The sequence below is a fragment of the Astatotilapia calliptera genome, chromosome 18 (genome assembly GCF_900246225.1).
Source record: "Astatotilapia calliptera chromosome 18, fAstCal1.2, whole genome shotgun sequence".
NCBI classification, from domain to species: Eukaryota; Metazoa; Chordata; class Actinopteri; order Cichliformes; family Cichlidae; genus Astatotilapia; species Astatotilapia calliptera.
Window position 1 is genome coordinate 18916993 of NC_039319.1, and position 18027 is coordinate 18935019.

General features: G+C 39.5%; 1 protein-coding gene across 4 annotated transcripts in view; it reads left to right on the forward strand.

Moving 5' to 3' along the window:
• tnr (tenascin R (restrictin, janusin)) overlaps window positions 1-18027 on the forward strand; it is a 209678-nt gene that overhangs the window by 152561 nt on the left and 39090 nt on the right. For 2 of the 4 annotated variants that reach the window (XM_026149494.1, XM_026149491.1), the window contains 9 exons: window positions 1682-1832; window positions 5736-5914; window positions 6174-6264; window positions 6698-6798; window positions 9706-9808; window positions 10606-10695; window positions 12517-12650; window positions 12724-12853; window positions 15788-16054. In XM_026149494.1, the coding sequence (XP_026005279.1) occupies window positions 1682-1832; window positions 5736-5914; window positions 6174-6264; window positions 6698-6798; window positions 9706-9808; window positions 10606-10695; window positions 12517-12650; window positions 12724-12853; window positions 15788-16054 (1246 nt within the window). The remainder of the gene's footprint in view (window positions 1-1681; window positions 1833-5735; window positions 5915-6173; window positions 6265-6697; window positions 6799-9705; window positions 9809-10605; window positions 10696-12516; window positions 12651-12723; window positions 12854-15787; window positions 16055-18027) is intronic. The other 2 variants (XM_026149492.1, XM_026149493.1) reach the window with 2 other exon arrangements.

Here is an 18027-nt window from a genome sequence, read left to right on the forward strand (position 1 = left end):
CTCAGGTTGAGCAGTTTGGAGGCAAAGAAAAAGAAGGAAGGCTGAGAGGGTTTGGACATGTGCAGGTGGGGTGGGATTGTAGATACACTGGAAAAAGGATGCTGACGATGGAGCTGCCAGGAAAGAGGAAAAGCGGAGAACCACAGACATGCAGACGGTTGGTGGGATAGAAAAGGATGGAAGGGAAAGAATGAGATAAAAGACACCAAGAAGGAGAAAAAGCAGAAGAATCAGTCAGTTGACAACTAGGGCTGGTGTTATTGGACAGATATTGCAGTCACATATTGACATTAAACAATTTTTGTGTTCATTAGTGTCATATTTGTTTTCTGTAAGGACTCTTTCAACTTTAAAAAAATGCAACCATGAAAAACTCCAATTCAAGTCTATTTTTCTCAAATCACCTTAAAAAGAAATGTGTTAATAAATGAGAGGATAACAAACGAGCTCGTGCACACATGTTGTTAACTTTCTCCTACTAGTCTTTGAGGAAGTGTTTCTCAACTTAAGACAGCAAAGTTGATGATTTTTTGATATTTGTGCTCACAGCATTAAACATGACATTTAAAAGACAAAAGACGAGAACGTCTTTTCCGGAAGCAGTGTCACCGTTACTTTGAATAACAGACTATACTTTTGTGTGTCGGGCTGGGGGAACTCTTCGATCTTCCTTGTTACCGTCTATTGCTGTCTGTTTAAAAAGGATAATGAATGATTTTCACACATAAGTTTTCAGCGCGGGTAACTGTAAACAAATTAGATGTATTTGTTGTACAGAATTTTTTCCTCTGAATTGTGAGATGACTAAAAACACTTCCCACTAGTTCTTATCATTAGAAAAGAACGAAAACAGTCAATGTATGAATGGGCAGTTAAATTGCTACATTTTCTTTTCATCCAGTGAAACGGAAGCAATAGAAAATACAAGGGACTAAGTCGCCAAAGCGATCTTGTCGGCACAGATAATGATGACTAATTATGAGCAAAGTGACACATGAGATGGGAGTGGGATATACTTTTGTGGTGATTCATTTTGCTTAATTTAGCATTACCTCCATGAAACTGTATTATTATTGAGATTGAACACCACTTGTTGTTAGAACATTACCATTGTGAGTGTTACTGCCCACCCTGGTAATTGGAGCTGAGGTGATTAAATGGATTACATCTCTAATTACAGATTTGATTCAGGAAAGCAGCAAGCTGTTATATGTTCTGTTTTAATAGCAACCGTCAAAGCGCAGGGGTTTGGAGATCTCGGACCAGCAGTGGGTGTAACATCTGTGTGATGGCAGGTAGTGCATTAGCAATGCTGGCTCTCTGAGAACAGCTGGGAATGGCTGTGACTCTGTATGGATGAGTGACACGCCTTTGGAAACGCACACAGTGCTGCCTTTGCAGAACATGGCCAGAGAAATATCACTCTAGCCCGTTTGATATTCGGTTTGGGAATTTAATGTGCTAAACCTTCCAAAAGTTTAAGCATACAACACAGAAAATGTACTGCATGTAAATTAGCTGCTGAAGTTCTGTCATTGGGGGAGGGCCTTTTTCTTACCTTCACTGAGAGACGCTGTTTGTGCCACACAGTTGCTGATATTTACTGAAAAATTAAAACAGATAGGAGCTTTCTCTCTCTCTTCCTTCCCCTTTGTCACTTTAATCCTTGCTTTTCTTCCAGGATAATGATGGAGGGATGACTACACAGCTGCCCAGCACCATCACGTCATTTGTGCAAACTGGTTTGAGGCCAGGCGAAGAATATACAGTGAACCTGGTGGCGCTCCGGGACCAAGGTCGAAGCCAGCCAGTCACAGCTACTGTCACAACACGTATGTATTCAGTTTGGAAGCTGTAAATTAACAACAATTAGCTATAATATTATAACCACCAAAATTTGTATTTAATGTTAGGCTGCTGTGCGAAATGTGCGTTAAAAAGAAAGGCCATTTTCTGCAAATCTCATAAATCCATATTTTATTCACATACATACAAAACGTATAAAATGTTTAAACTGGGTTATTTTACTATTTCATGAGAAGTATTAGTTATTTTTTAATTTGATGGCAGTAATATGACACAATTGCTTTTGTTGGGATGGGCCAACAAAAGCATTGAAAAGAAAATAGTACTAAAAAAACCAACTGGAGGAATGTTTTGCACATAATTCGGTTACCTGGCAACAGGTAAGTAACATGAACAGGACTAAAAAGATCATCTTTAAAAAGATGGGCAGAGTTTCACTGCTCTGTAAAAACACTGCATCTACAAATCAGGGAACAACTTCAGAATAATGCGTGTTGTCATATGTCGTACGTCTATATTATCCTCAAAAGGTGCAGAGAATCTGGAGATATCAGTGTGCAAGGGACAAGACTGAAACTCAGTACTGTGCATGATCTTCAGACCCTCAGCCAGCATGGAAATCACAGCATGGGCTGAGGAACACTTTCAAATAACATTATATGTGAACAAAGTTCACAATGCCATCAACAGATACAAGTTAAAGCTCTGCTATGCAAAGAAGAAGCCATATGTGGTGATGATAATCTTCTCTGAGCTGAAGCTCATTTAAAATAGACTGAGGCAAAGTGGAAAACTGTTTTGTGGTTAAAATTTAAAATTATTTTTGAGAATCATGGACGCCAGATCCTCTGGACTAAAGAGGGACTAAAAATGACAAGGTTGTCATCAGTCCTCAGTTCAAAAGCTTGCATCTTTGATGGTATGGCAGTGCCATATGTAACTGACAGCTTGCACATGTGGAAGCTCGCCATGAATGCTGAAAGGTGTAAACAGGTTTTAAAGAAACATGTGCTCCCATCCAGATGACATATTTTTCAGGGAAGGCCTCGAATATTTCAGCAAGACAATGTTAAACTACAAACTGCAGCTATTACAACAGAATGGCTTCATAGTAGAAGAGTTTCTCCAAGTTTAAACACATAAAAGCATGAAAAATAAAACAAAGAAGACCCACAACTGTTGAGTGACTCGTCTCTCAGACAAAAGAGGGACAAGCAGCTGGTCCTCAAATTGAAAATGAGCCAATATTTTTCATAAAATAGTACAATTTAAAGATCTTATATATTTGATTAAGAATATTAGAAGAGATTCTGCTATTTATGTACATTTTACACAGCGTCCCACCTTTTTTTGAATTGTGATTATAAAATTCGACGCTGATCAACCATAAATTCTTTCAGTCATCCATTTCAGAATCTGCTTACCATGTTGAGGGTTGCAGGGAATGTTTTTTTTTTTTACCTTTTTAAGCTAAATCAGTTTTTATCCTCGGTAAACTGGGAACGTGATTAGGCCAAAAAATAAGTTCAGTCTGATGATTTTTGGGGGTTTTGTTTTGTTTATTTTGCTTAATCCTTGTAATTGTAAACTGAAAAAAAGAAACAGTTTAGCATATTTTGTGCTAAACCTAAATATTTAATGAAACTGCATAAATGTTTACAAAAAGTTTTCTGTTAATCAGTTAATTAGCTAATCACTTCGACATAAACCGTAGCACAGCTTTCCCTGCACGCTCCCGACTCACTGTACGCTCAGCAAAGCAGCGAATGTCACCTTGACGTATTTGCTCTGCAAACCATTTAGGCCCCTGACGTAAACCTCGCTGAAGTATCGTCCCCCCCCCCCACTCCTCACCAATTCAAACCTCCTCCATAACAATTCAGCCTCTGATATGCACAGTCAAAACACCATCAATTTCCTGTCAAGTCTTTGTTCATTTCTTGGGTTGTAATTAAGTATCGATTAATAATTCATGGCACCCGCTCATTATTTTTTTACAGCAGCCCACTCTATGACACCGTATTGGATAAAGAAAGAGGAAAAGACAAATTTGAAGTAACTAAATAATTTAGAGCAATGATTTATCCTTCCTCTGAGACAACGTAGCGCCATGAGGAGTCAGAGGAAAGCCAGAGAGTGAGCGCAGCTGATCTAGGAACTGGTTCTCAGCAACTGTCTTCCCTGGGATGCTTTCTAGGACGAGACCCTTGGGGCCAATTTCTAATACATCAAGAATCAGGCCGGACCTGCAATATGTCAGGCCTTAGTCTGAGACTTTATTTAGACCTCAGAAAACTAAAAAGAAGAGAAAAAAAGGTTTGAAAGAAAAGAAAACTGGCTCTACATCACCCAGTGTGTGAGATCTGCCTTTCACCTGAGTTCCCACAGGGTTGAGCAGTGGAAAATAATTATGGTTTTACAGCACAGCATGGTGCTTTCAATTAAAAAATATGTATGCTGAACTATCCATTGTGGAGTTTTCTGTTGGTCAGTACCTCAACATTTAAAAATTTCACGCATTTTTCAAACGGAACCAAAAAGCTGATTACTTCAAATTAAGTGCCACGAACTGTGCGAGAATGCCATTTCATTTTAAGCTCTGAACTTCTTTTAACGGCAGCAAATTTATGCCGAAAAGTTTCAATTTGAGATCAAACGCTCCTTCATTCTCCCAGACAATATGTTAAACGCAGCAGATGTTAAACCGTAGCTTCTGCGGAAAGAGGTAATTAACAGGTTAATGAAATAAAGTGCTAATTATCACATTCTCTAACACCCCATTACCTTGACAAAATGTCTGTGCATTGGCATAGATGCTGTAACAAGTGCAGAGAAAATGTTTAGTGAATCCCTCCTCTGTCAGACATTTGTGTTTTCCCTTGATGTATTTTGAGCTCTGCGAACTTGATAAGTGTTGTTTTCTAGCAATCAGCATGGAAAGACTTCAATCACGGCTTATGTTTTAACCCTTTCACGCAGATAAATCCTACTGTCTCAGCGTGCGTCAGGTCTGATATGTTTTTCGTGACTGGCTGTCAGAACAGCTTTCACTGATATCAAATCCACATCCAGCGCTCCAGAAAATTCAAGGCAATGACACTACATCCTCTTGGGATTAGATTACATTTTAGGGGTTCAGCTTGTTTGGGATCAAATGACAGATTAAATGCTATTCAGTAAATAATCTGTTCAAATGTTTACCATCTGACAGTTTCTTTCTGGGGATGTCTCTCCAACTGGTCTAAACTATAGATTCTCTATATTATTACTTTATGTATTCAGGCATTGGTTAAGCCCCATTTTAAAACCTTTTTTTTTTTAAACTACAAAAGTATAATCAGCTGCTCAACAAGCCATATTATTTTAATTACATTTAAAATGCCCCGAAAAGCACCAACACCGGTTGAGTGGTCAAGTTAAGTGACTTGAATTCGCACACAGCTCGCAGCACAAATCAGTCAAAGCAGCCATGCCTCTAATAATAAATACCCCTTAGCCTAAAAGCTTTATAGATTCTTAAGCCATAAAGAAAGTCACCTCTCGTACAGTTGTCACGAAAGAAAAAATTATCTATCCAAAACCAGACAGTTATTTCTCCAGACTATTTTTATCTCTATTAATGTGGGCGTGTGTGGGGATTGATTTGCTTTGGGGCCATCCTCAAGTGAAGTATTTAACTTTGCATATAATGAAAGTTTACTTTTTTAAACTATGATAAAACACAAGTGCGTTGTGAAAAATTAAGAGATCATAACTTGTAATAGTAATTGTCAAGTAATAGTTTGGCATTCAATTTTAATACCCAGCCTGGTCAACATGTACTTCATCCAAGTTCGGAAAGGTTAACAAAGAAACCGCACCCTGGTGACTGTGCTTTGTAACAACATCACCAAGGGACCTTATAATTAGACATTTTCTTTGTTTTGCAGTAATCGATGGTCCCACTCAGCTGATTGTGCGTGACGTGTCGGACACAGTGGCATTTGTGGAGTGGACGCCACCGAGGGCAAAGATTGATCAGATTGTGCTGCGTTACGGCCTCGTGGGAGGAGAAGGGCCACGGACCACCTTCCGCCTCCAGCCCACACTTAGCCAGTACTCTCTGCAGGTGCGTGTGCTTTGAAATGAGACTTGGCTAGAGTCATTATAGGTCACAAGTATAGTATTACCAGTATATCTGTGTGTGTGTGTGTGTGTCTGTGTTTGTACTTGCCATGCATGTTAAACGATCTAATCTCACAGTCTGTCTGCCTTCTGTGTCTGGAGATAAAACAAATAGAAAACAAACACATAAAAAAACATAATGCAAAGAGATTATACACAGACTAAACGGCCTCTGTTGTTTTGGGTTTTTTTCCTCTCCACAGGTCCTGCGTCCTGGCTCGCGTTACGAGGTGACAGTGAGCGGCGTGAGAAGAGGAAACGAGAGCGGATCCATTTCCACTGAATTTACTACCGGTGAGGTCTGACAGCAAGCAGATGTGGTGATACTGGTGTGTGTGATCCTGCGTCTGCCTCTGAGAGTAGAACAGTAATGACATATGGCCTAATATACGCCACACTTTTTATCTGTATTGGAGGGAGTAGTGAACATCTGTTCAGGGGAATGTTTACGCTCCTAAAGTTTGTACTTATTTATGGAAACACTATGCTGATTTGTTTTTCCCCGCTGATGCCATATTTACACATTAAATATCTATTTGTGGTTGATACTTGAAGTAAAATCTACAGAAAACTGAAGAGGATACACCTTATAAAAATACAAAGAGAAATGTGTTTGATGAACATGAAGAGCTAAATATGAGTAACTGACAATTTAATGTGACCTGTGTTTGTTGTTTGCTTGTTCACAATCTCTGAGAATGGGTCTCAGTGTCCCCAACATTGTCAGCTTTATCGTTTTTCTCAGAGATTGATGCCCCCAAGAACTTGCGTCTCGTTTCCAAGACCTCTACCACGCTTGAGCTTGAATGGGATAACAGTGAAGCTGAGGTAGGAAGTCTTTTGACATTTTTTAACTGCCCATGTTCTAGTATAGTGAAGCATAACCAGCTTGACTTAGTCCTCATGACTGCACAATTACCAAAAATTTGCAGGTAATATGAAGCCATCAATAATGAAAAGTGTATTGGACCCTGGCTAATATACGGCCAATATGAGGTATTTGCCAATATATTAATGGTTGCATTTATAATTGCTAATGACTATAAACAAATAGTTATAAAAAAGTAAAGAAGAGACTGAGAAACACCATTCAACCATGTTACGAGTGCTTATGTTTCTATGTTTGTCCACCAGAGGGCACTCTGCACATTCCCCATTGGCAACAAAACACAGCAACCGAGTAGAGTTGGGCAGAACATAAACGTTTATTTTTAATCTGCATTATCATATTTTCTTAGTAAGGACTAATAGAAAACTACACATAATAAATGTTAGGCAAATCTATTTATGTCTGAAAGAAAACATTTGTCAGACCAAATATCGGTGTTGGTCGTAAACATCCTATATCGTTCTGGCTCTTTTTTAAACTTTATCATTAACAACACCTTTGACACGAAGCATCTGTTGTTTATTATTTTGGCTTCCATATGCTTACAAAAGTGCATCTGATGCTATATTAATTATATCATCTTTAGATTTAATAGCTAACACATGACAAATATATAGAATTATACGCAGTGTAATGCATTAAATCACCAAGCATAAGCCAAAGTTATCTAATAATAAAAATATTAATCATAATAAACATTATTTGTAAAAATGATCAAAACCAGTGTTACAAAGTACTAGAAACACAGAAAAAAAGAACAAACTAGATGGAAATTTTCAAAACAATTTATATATTAAGTTCTGTATGTAGTCAGTATAAGAATAGGAATAAAACACAGTATGATTCCACCTTAAGGAATAACTTAAAATCAACATAAAACTTTAGAAGTTATAAGATAAGCTAAGAATGTCAGACAATATAAAATCCATGTTAAAATTTCCCCCAAAAAGTGTTTAGCAGTCATTTAAAAGAAGATACTGATGAGGCCAGATTTCCTCAGGCAGTTCATACCACAACAAAAGCAACCCCAACAGCAAACGCTGGATTGCCTTTTGTTTTTAAGCGAGAGGTGGGAGCAGTTATCAGGTTTTGCCTGAGAATCTGAGGCTGCACACTGGTTGGGAGATATGATTGGTTTAAATTCAGGGGCCAGGCCATGAAGGGCTTAAAAAATAATGAGTAAAATCTTCAAATCAATTCTAATGGGCAGGCAGTGTCGAGTCATTAAGACCGGCGTAATATGTTCAGTTTTCTTGGTTCTTGTAAGAGGTCTTGCTGCTGCCTATTTATGCTTTCTGATTGATGCCTGATAAAAAAAAAAACACATTATAATAATCTAACCGAGAGAAAATAAAAGCATGAACGATAGTCTGAGTGCCACTAAAGCTCAGGATTGATCGGATCCTTGCAGCATTCCTTAGGTGGACTGGGCGACCTGAATAATGAGAGAGTTTACAACATAGAAGTGCTGCGTACATCCTGATGATAACAACTTAATGTTATATAAAGATGGTGAACAAATTAAAGGAATAAACTCATACACTGAGATCTGGTGTCTGTGGGCGAGATTGTGCTGATGTGGGTTCAAATGTAAATCAATACAAAATTGAAACATGGAGGTGATCTCTTCCTGGGTTATGATCCACAGGGCTCACTGGATGATTTAACAAGTATAAAAATCAAGTGAATCAAACTATGGGAGTCCCGTCTAATAATCTCCATCACCATCATCAAACACCAAATGAGGGAAGATCTTTTGGGCTAATGCTGTCAAGTCAAATCAAGTTATTTATAAGCACATTTAAAAACAACAAGCACTGACCAGAGCGCTGTACAGCTGAAAGGTTAAACAGCACGAGCAGTAAAACAGTTAGTGTTAAGACTCAGGCAGGTTTAGTGGATACATCTGGTCAGCTGACCTTCATGATCTATTGGGAGTGTGCATTGTTGAAAGATCAGGAAGGTAAGGCGGCGCTAACTCATTCAGTGACTTAAAAACAAGCAAATCTTAAACTCAAAACCAACTGAAAGCCAGTGTTCGGCACCAGAAGACCTTAGACAATCAGTACCAAGGTACTTGAAGCTGTTTTGGTGGCATGTGATGGCCTAACACCTACCAAAGATGCTTCATTATGGCTTACCTTTAATTTGTCACTGGATTTGTAATACTGTGCAAGCTGCTGTTTTATTTCACTGCATTAAATAAGTGTAGTGGACCATCCTGAAACACATTAAGGCTTCTGCTGGCTCTCATACTGCAGGTACATCTTATATCAGTGAGCCTGCTGCATGTTTACCTTGCCCTTTTTATAAAAAACAGCTAATTTCCTCTTAATCCCTCTGACATTATGACTCCTCTTAAATTGTTTCAATAAAACAGCTTTTTTATTCCTTCTACTTTTTCTTTTTTTTCCCCTTCTTGGACACGTTACCATCCCACACAGACGGGTCTGCCTTTCGCTGCCTTGGAAAATGCCAGTTAGAGCGCTGGAGCAAGCGCTTCACTCGGTGCAAATGGTCACCGAATGTTTTGCTGTGAATGAAAATGTGATAAATTGCGTTTTGCTCAGCTGTCACAATGATATTTCCAGGGCTCGCTAACCACACATTCAGACTTATAAAGACCGTCTGTCTCGATGCCGGCAAATTTATTCATCCTTCTGATTCTGCACTGCAGTGTTGACAAAGAGCCAAACATCACACTGTGCCGAGACAAAATAAACCAAACAATGCACAGTAAAAAAAACCACACAGTTTTGGACTGTTTGTGTAAGTCTTGCATAGCGAGACTTTTTCAGGCATTACCTTCTCTTTAATGCTGTAAATATATTTGTGTTTAAATGTAGGTGGAGAGTTACCAGGTGGTTTATAGCACATTAGCAGGAGATCAGTATGACAAAGTCATCGTACCGCGCAATGAGGGAGCCACTACTAAGACTACTCTCACAGGTAAGTGAGGAATAACCATTTTTTTGCGTTTTGAATTATTTATCCTCGACATTTGTAGAGTTCCTATTTTCCTGATGCTTTCAGTATCATCACAATGCATCTAATATGTACCAAAGAAGCTGGAAGTGTCTGTGTTTTACATGGCAAGATTATCTCCGGAGCTAACACTTGGCTGACGGCCCACTGATTGTATCTGTAGAAACGCTTGTTGTCCTGCGGGCGTATTGAAAGGCTGTCAGAAAGATGGGGTCAGCTGGGATGTTTTTTTCTGAAAGGCCAGAGTGCTGAAAAGGGCACGGCCTGCATAAGAATAGAAGCAAAAGGTCCCCGTGTTATTCTGTTCGCTCGTTGCCATCGATGCTCTCCCTCACTCTCATCCATTCTGTCATTCTCATTTTCCCTCTCCCCCTGCTCTCCTCCGCTAATAATCTCTGTCGTCCGCCTCCTTATTTTTCATTCCTCATCTCTTCATCTCTATTTCTGTAGCTCGAGATCCTCTCTGTGGATGCACTCAACCGATTTGAAACTGATCAGTTGTGCAGTTGATTTTAAAAAAAAAGAAATTTCTTCAGAAATCACAACGATGCTACATGTAAATTTGCCGAGACCTCATCACCGGTGTCGAGCTAATTGGGGCTGTCATGAAAAAAAACTCAGTGTAATTGATGTGCACTTTGCACGAGGACAAGAACGTGAAGCACTGTCTGTGATTATTATTATTATTACGATTTTTTTTTGTTCCTGCTACGTTATGTGTTAAATTAGTTCCTGCTTCTCTGTCTCTCTTTGTATCTCAGACCTGCTTCCAGGCACAGAGTACGGCATTGGCATTTCTGCCATGAAAGGTAGCAACCAGAGTACACCAGCCACAATGAACGCCAGGACGAGTGAGTGAATTATGTTTTGTGCTCCACTGTAAAAAGCCAGTGAGTCACTCGCGCATGTACAACACAGAAATCACAGCGGGGAATCGCAGCATCACAGCAGGCTCGTGGGCCCATTTGTTATTATACGTGTAATTCTCACCTGTGGGTCGGCGCTGCCACTCCAACTACTAAAAGCCATTTTAGAAAATTAAGCAAAATATGTTTCGCCGTGACTTGTACTCTTCTCCAGAAGTGTTTGGTATTGTCGGCTTGGGTCAAAGTTCCCATTACAACATTTTAAAGCTGTTATAATGCATACTTTTTTTTGCTAATGGCCCTCTCTTTACCTCCATACTTGATCCTTTATTTGAATATTTATTGTGTTGTTGAGTTGTTTGGCTGAAAGGAGAAAAAAATGTAACCCTTTGTCTGAAAAGTGAGTGCGTGGAGGTGCCTCGCTAATCTTTCCCCTCACGTTCACCGTCAAGCACATCTTTCATCCAGGTGCAGTTATTTTAATGGCTAAAGGTTTTCTGCACTTTATAAAAAATTATGCTTCCATTTGTCTTACAAACAAGCTCGTTGTAACGCCTCTTTTCCCTGCACTCGTTTTGAACTTTAAAATGCATCACATCTGTCGCATTTCTCTTAAAGAGCTTTAAGAGAGCCGTTTATGAAGACAGCTTCATGGCAGCGCCGGTGTTACCTTAAGCCAGAGCTGCTAAAATAATCATTTCATTTAACACACATTTACATCAGGTTTTGTTTATGTCTGTTTGACCTCCTAAAAAGCCGTGAAACACCAAAGGTTCAGGCAAACAAGGCGGCAGATGATTAGCTGAGGATTAAACATTGATGATCCACTGGGCAAACTGGGTTACTCATTCTGCAGGGAAGAGAACAACTCACTTAAAAACACAAGAAATATAAAAAGATTAAAGGAGACAGTCAGATCGTTGTGGTAATATGCATTAAACCCATTGGAAACGCTGTAAATGTTTTATTAGTAATGGTCTGTCCTTTAATGTGAGAACTGCACCACAGTTACACAAGTAGACAAGAGTATAGCAGAAACTAAACATGAATTAAAAAACATAGTAACCAGTAGCAGTAATTATGTTTCCACTGAAATCATGAAAGCAACATTTTTGTTCTTATTTTTAACCATTTCGAGCTAGATTTACTAACCTGAATAAAAGCACTGTTGGTATTTACAAAAATGCGATGACAAGGCTGTGAGATGTTTGCGACCACACCTGTTGCATTTCTGAGAGATCTTTTCTCAAGGTGCAAAATAAGGACAGGAGGATATTCAAGCGCGCAAACTGATAGCGCTTGATAGTGAAATGAATCTTTCTAACCACATGTGCGAGCACTATTTGGGGATTATGCTCACGTGATGTTTTACCTTGTTTAGTAAATCTGGCTCTAAATTTATTTGAAAATATTGTTAAAAATCCAGCGCAATTGTGTTGCCCTCAAATGTAGAAAACAACATGTCAAATCAAATTTGAATCAGTGAATATTTCCATAAACTCTTATTTTGTTTTATGCAAATGCACGCGAGCACGTACTGTAGGTGACACAACACAGTAGTATTTTCCCAAATGACAGCAGGTGGTAATGGGCTAAGAAGCTGCAAAGACAGTTGAGAAGACGACTGAGAACAACATTAATATAAATACTTGTGAATTTGAAGGAGGATTAAGAGGAAGGTCCCTCAAAGGTCATGTATTTTTTCGATGTGCACCCACTCAGATATATCTTTCAGGGTGAGAGTGTTACATGAATCTGGGCTGGAGTTTTGAGTTTAATTTTGAGTGTTGCTTTTCCATGTTTTAGCTCTGGATGTACCTATGAATCTGACTGTGACGGCTTCCACGGACAACACCATCACTCTGAATTGGGGCATAGTCCAGGGCCCCATTGACCACTACAAGGTCACCTACACATCAGCCTCCGGCGTCACTAATGAGGTAAAGAACACTGAAACGATAACCATGTATATGTCTGATTTGGACCTTGTTTAACTCATCTTCCCTGTTCTAGCTGACGGTGCCTAAAGACATCAACACCACCACTTTGAAGGACCTGGAGCCTGGGACTGAGTACACCATCACTGTAGCAGCAAGAAGAGGAAGACAGCAGAGCACTGCAGCTACCATAGACGCCTTCACAGGTAGGGAGCGTAGTCTAATTTCATATAGTGAAGGACTAACTTTAAAGTGTTTAATGAAGATCAGCAGAGACGTGCATACAGATAACATAATGATGAGATCATTTCCTCGACAAACAGTCTCCCTTTGTCTTTTCCATTGCAACAGCTTCAACTAAACGTTCCTAAACAGCACTCATTTAATCCGTTCAGGCTTCATAAGGAGCTCAAATAAATTCACTCACGAGCGTCTCTGCACAGACAAAGACATGAAAGATCAGCCCATTACTACGGAAAGCTGGAGAACACTTCTAAAGACGGTATAGGGTGTAATGAAGTTGAATGATGGATATAATGAACTAAAGTGTGACATCAGGTGAGGGGAGTACCGCTTAAAGAAAATGGAGGACCGTGAAAGACTTCGAAGGAGCAATTAGCAGAGGCAAATTATTCCAGCCCGTTAATGAGCTTGTTACAAGCGCTCCTAATTGCACCTCTCTTTTGCATCTCAATGTATTTGTGTTTCTGTTTCTTCTTACTCCGGTTCGTACCACATTCTCTCCCTTTGCCGTCACGCTCTGTGCTGTCTGCTCGCCCTGTTTTTCAGCTTGATGTTGCTCCTTTCTTTTCAATCACTTCGTTTTCCTCTAAACTCACATCCATCCGCCCAACTATACGTCGGACCGCCTGTCAGGCTACTCCACTCTGGTAGTTCTTTGTTTTTTTTTTCTTTTTCCGAAAGCTTGACGTGAGTTTCAGTTGCACAAAGGCCGGTTTCAGAGATGATGGACATGCAATCACCTGCCATCATTCCTTTCTTTACCAGTGTCATTATCATCATCTCTTTTTCTTTATTGCTGCGGCCATCGTTGTTGTCACCGCCGCAGCGTCATAATCATGTCATCCTACTTCTAATCTTTTTGTTATCTCGCACTCCTTTGGTAACACCACTTTAACTGTCTGGGGAGACGTGAAGGAATGATACGATGACAGATCAAGAGAATCAGAGGACAAACCATAAATTACCTGTCATCTTCTCATCCACTATTCACTTATTGGAGACATCTGTCCGCCTTCACTCAGGTATACTCAGGTGATGCGTTCATTTGCATGTTTCCAGCATTTATGCGTTCAGAGTTTTCTAATACACGATCTGCACATCAGTAAGAGTAACCATAGAGATAAAACATGGACTTATCTTCTGGGTCCAAAAAATGAAGCTAATGCGGACCTGCACTTTGTCTGAAGGCCACCAGATGGCGATAGCTGCAGTAGCTATGTATATTGGAAACCAGCTTTCTCTTTTGACCTCTGTAAATGCTTGCAAACACTGATGAGTTTATGCGCTCAGTCACTTTTAGGACATATTTATTTATGACTATTTCAAAAAATCTTCTCATACTGCGTTTCAAAACAGAGGATTATCTGTGGTATGAAACGGCTTACGAGTCAATCACAAGTCAATAGCCAATGAGTGAGCAGTTTCACAGTCAGAACCGCCTCTCTTTGTCACGTGAGTTTTTAAAAATGACCATCTCGAGACTTTTAAACAGGACAACCCACTGGGCACGTCGCGGTAGCTATGTTCATATTTATGAAGTGTAGAAGTGTAGTGAATTATGACAGATTATTAAGTGATTTAGTTTGTCACACTGGGATGTGATTCTTAATATAGTCCAACCTCCGAAGATGTTAAACCCCATATTTTTGCATTTAATAGCATCTTTATATTCTAACCTTTTAACCAAAGTCCTTTCAGACTCAGAGTGTAGCCTGTTTCCACAGACTGCTTGTCGCAAGATCCTCCATCCTCAGCTAGAGATAATATTAACTTTTCTTTTATTAACTGTGAAGTTGAAGTTTTTTCACAATCCAGGACAAGGGTTTCTCTTTAAGGAAACATAATTTTCTCTATAAAAAAGTTCCATTAATATCTACAAAGGTGAGTCACATTGTCATCTCACATCACCCACATTGCCTCTATGTGGTCTTACTTGCTGTTAAACCATTAACTAGCTTATCACTGTCATCTTGATCAAAGACGGCACTTTCATCACGTCTGTGGAATTTTGCTTCACACAGACTCTCGACCCCTTTTGCATTTTTTTCATATTTAATCAATGCGTAGCCACAATCTTCTCTTTTTAAAGCTGCTCTGGAGACACGTTTGGATCTTTTTCGTACCCCGTCTCTCCACCACTGTTGAGATCATGAACGCACACAGGCACTGGTATCGTGAGGTCTATGTGATACAGAATTTCTGCTGACTGCACATGGCAGTAATGCATACTGACAACTTGTGAAGAATAATAAAAGGCAGCAGCTCACCAAGAAGAATACAGATGCAGGCCAGTGTAAACAATGCAGGTTTCATATGATGATTGATTGCAAAGAAAACTCCGCAGGATGCCTGTAATCCTGGCAGTTCAGGAAAGTCAGTGTTGCCACATTTCCCCTGCTTATACATCCACGCATGGCTAATTAAATTCAAGTCCTCTTGCATTTGTTGCTGTGTCAGCTGGTACACTACTTCATATTCATTACATCATCTCCCGTCCAGGTCATACATTTTGACAACAGCATCTGCTGCTATCATCCTTTTTCCATTTTCTTATTATGAACAGTCCCATCACATCTTCATCCTAACGGCGGGTAATCTCATTAGTTTCCCTTTTTATGACCAATTAATTCATTACTGCCACATGATTGTGGTTTTCTTTGACTCTCACCTTCCCCATCAAGATTACACCCAAGGCTAATTTTCTCAACTGTATTATAAACGGTCTGTTACATCATCGAGGACGGCTTTCATCCATCACTTAACGGCTTGTCTGTCATCTCTATAATGACAGCAACTGCCTGTTTTTTTTTTTCCCATTAACATTTCGTGCTCATAGCAGGATTTTTGCCTGTCCTTGAAAGCTCCTCGGTGACCTCTAAACCCCCTCGTTCCTCCAGGAATCAGACCTGTAACCCACCTCTACTTATCAGAGGTGACTTCAGACTCTGTGTCAGTGGCGTGGAGCGCCCCAGCACCGCCCGCTGAACTCTTCATTCTGAGCTACAGCTCTGCCGACGGGACCGACACCTCTAAGGTGACACTGCATGGCTCCAAGACGAGGTCACTGATCCAGGGGCTGCTGCCGTCCACTCATTACACCGTCAGTCTAATCACAATACAGGGGGACGTTGCTTCAGAGCCCATTACAGCTTCACTTACTACAGGTGAGCTGCTTGAATGATGGAAAAAAAAGTTTGTAAGTGATGAAAATAGAGAAACATCAGCAGCAAAATAAAGGTTTGTGACTTTGTGGGGGTCCTGTCCAAGTAGATATGCACACTTAGGGTCATAGTAATTTTGTTTGTCTATGTGTGGCAAGAGTACATGCATTTTTCTGCAACTCCGACCCAATGATTGTGAATTTTTTTTAAATGTAAATAGAATCCAATCATTTGCAAAACCCATAAAGTTATATTAGAAAACACATGAAATGTTTTAACTGAGACATCCAGCAAAAAGATGCTATTTCTATGACAAAGATGACCCAGAGGCGTTGAATCCTATATCAGACCCAAGAGTCCAGCAGCCAGTCTTCTCAACTCCCAGTCGTTTGTTGACTGTTGTGAAAAAATAGTTGATGTTACACAGCACATTGTCTCACTTAAAACATTTAATATGTTTTTTATGTTCTGTGAATAAAATATGGCTTTGTGAGATTTACAAATCATTGTATTATGTTGTTATGTTGTTATTTACGCAGCATCCCAGTTCATTGGAAAGTGAAGAAAAAAGATGATCATCACAACTTCTTGAAGCTCAAAGTATTATTTTTAACACTACAAAACCCCAAGGATCCTAAATATTCTGAGTCTAGTATTATTCAAGACAATCTCACACCCCAGAAGCTCTAAATTAGCAATGCTTTGTATTTGTGCATGTAAAATGACATCAAGTTCCCAGCATTTATTTATTTGTTTTAGCTTGATCTACTTAACAATTAAGAAAGATTCCAACTCTAATCACCTTAATCATATTTATGAATGAGGGATACAATGTAAAAAACAGAGATGGGGAACAGGAAAGAAAGGATTTTGGGGGAGCAAAATATTGAATTAACATGTATGAGGTAGCGTGTAAAAGGAAAGAGAAAGAAAATTAGTTTAAGAAATGGAAATACAAAGTGATTTTAAATTAAATATGTATTTGCAGAAATGCTTTTTTTAGGCTTTCATTTGCGCAGCACCACAGCAGAATGACTTTTGTAATTAGAAACTGCCTTGGAGGCTTTTTAATTTTTTTCATTTTTCTCCTTTTTTTCTGTTCAGATGTAGATGTAGAGATGCAGTGCCAAAAATAAAGGTTTTGCTCCTCAGTGCTATCAGATGGTTGAGGTTTGCACAGTTGAAGCTAACCTCAAAAACCCAGATGTAACGTTGGATTATATTTGAGAAAAAACAAGTGGCTAACAAGTGTCAGCCTAATGGAGTGAAGGCCATGCAGTAACAGAAAGGAGCAGTCTGCTTGTTTTGTTTTTCCTGTGTATTCACCCATTTAAGTATATTCTTGTCTTTTTTTCTTACATCTTAATTACGGTTTCTCTATCACTTCTCTCCATGTCTTATTAACCTATTTTACCTTCAGCGACGCCACCGCGACCCCTCGTTAATTAGTACAGTATTTCTGTGTCATTTTTCTGCAGACTTTCTAAATTCCAGTTTAATTGGCAGATTATGAAAAGAAGCTCTCCCTCTCCCATTTGATTGCGACTGTGCTATTTACATCTCAGAGAGAAGAGAGATAAATGAATGAGAAGAGGGTCAGTATTATAACCTGCCGGAGAGTTTGACAATGAGCTGGAAGAAAGAGGATCGCTCTCTTTCTTTGTAGCGAGGGGGACAAAAGGAAGAGGATGAGACAAAAAAATAATGGAGGGCTGGAGACAAATGGAGAAAATAGGAGAGCCAGCAGTAAACAATAGAGATGTTAACTTAGCATCGGTGGCAGAAACACCTGCACATGCCGGTTTCAAACACCCCCTTGGCAGCTTGGAGCCTCCGCTTTCTCGCTTTACATTCACGCACACACAAGAGGCAGATTTTCAGGGGGTGAGATTGGATGGGATGGGACAGATGTACACTATTTCTTGCACCGGTCTTTACGCTGTGATCATTTTAGCGCCCTGCTTTGATCTCACGTG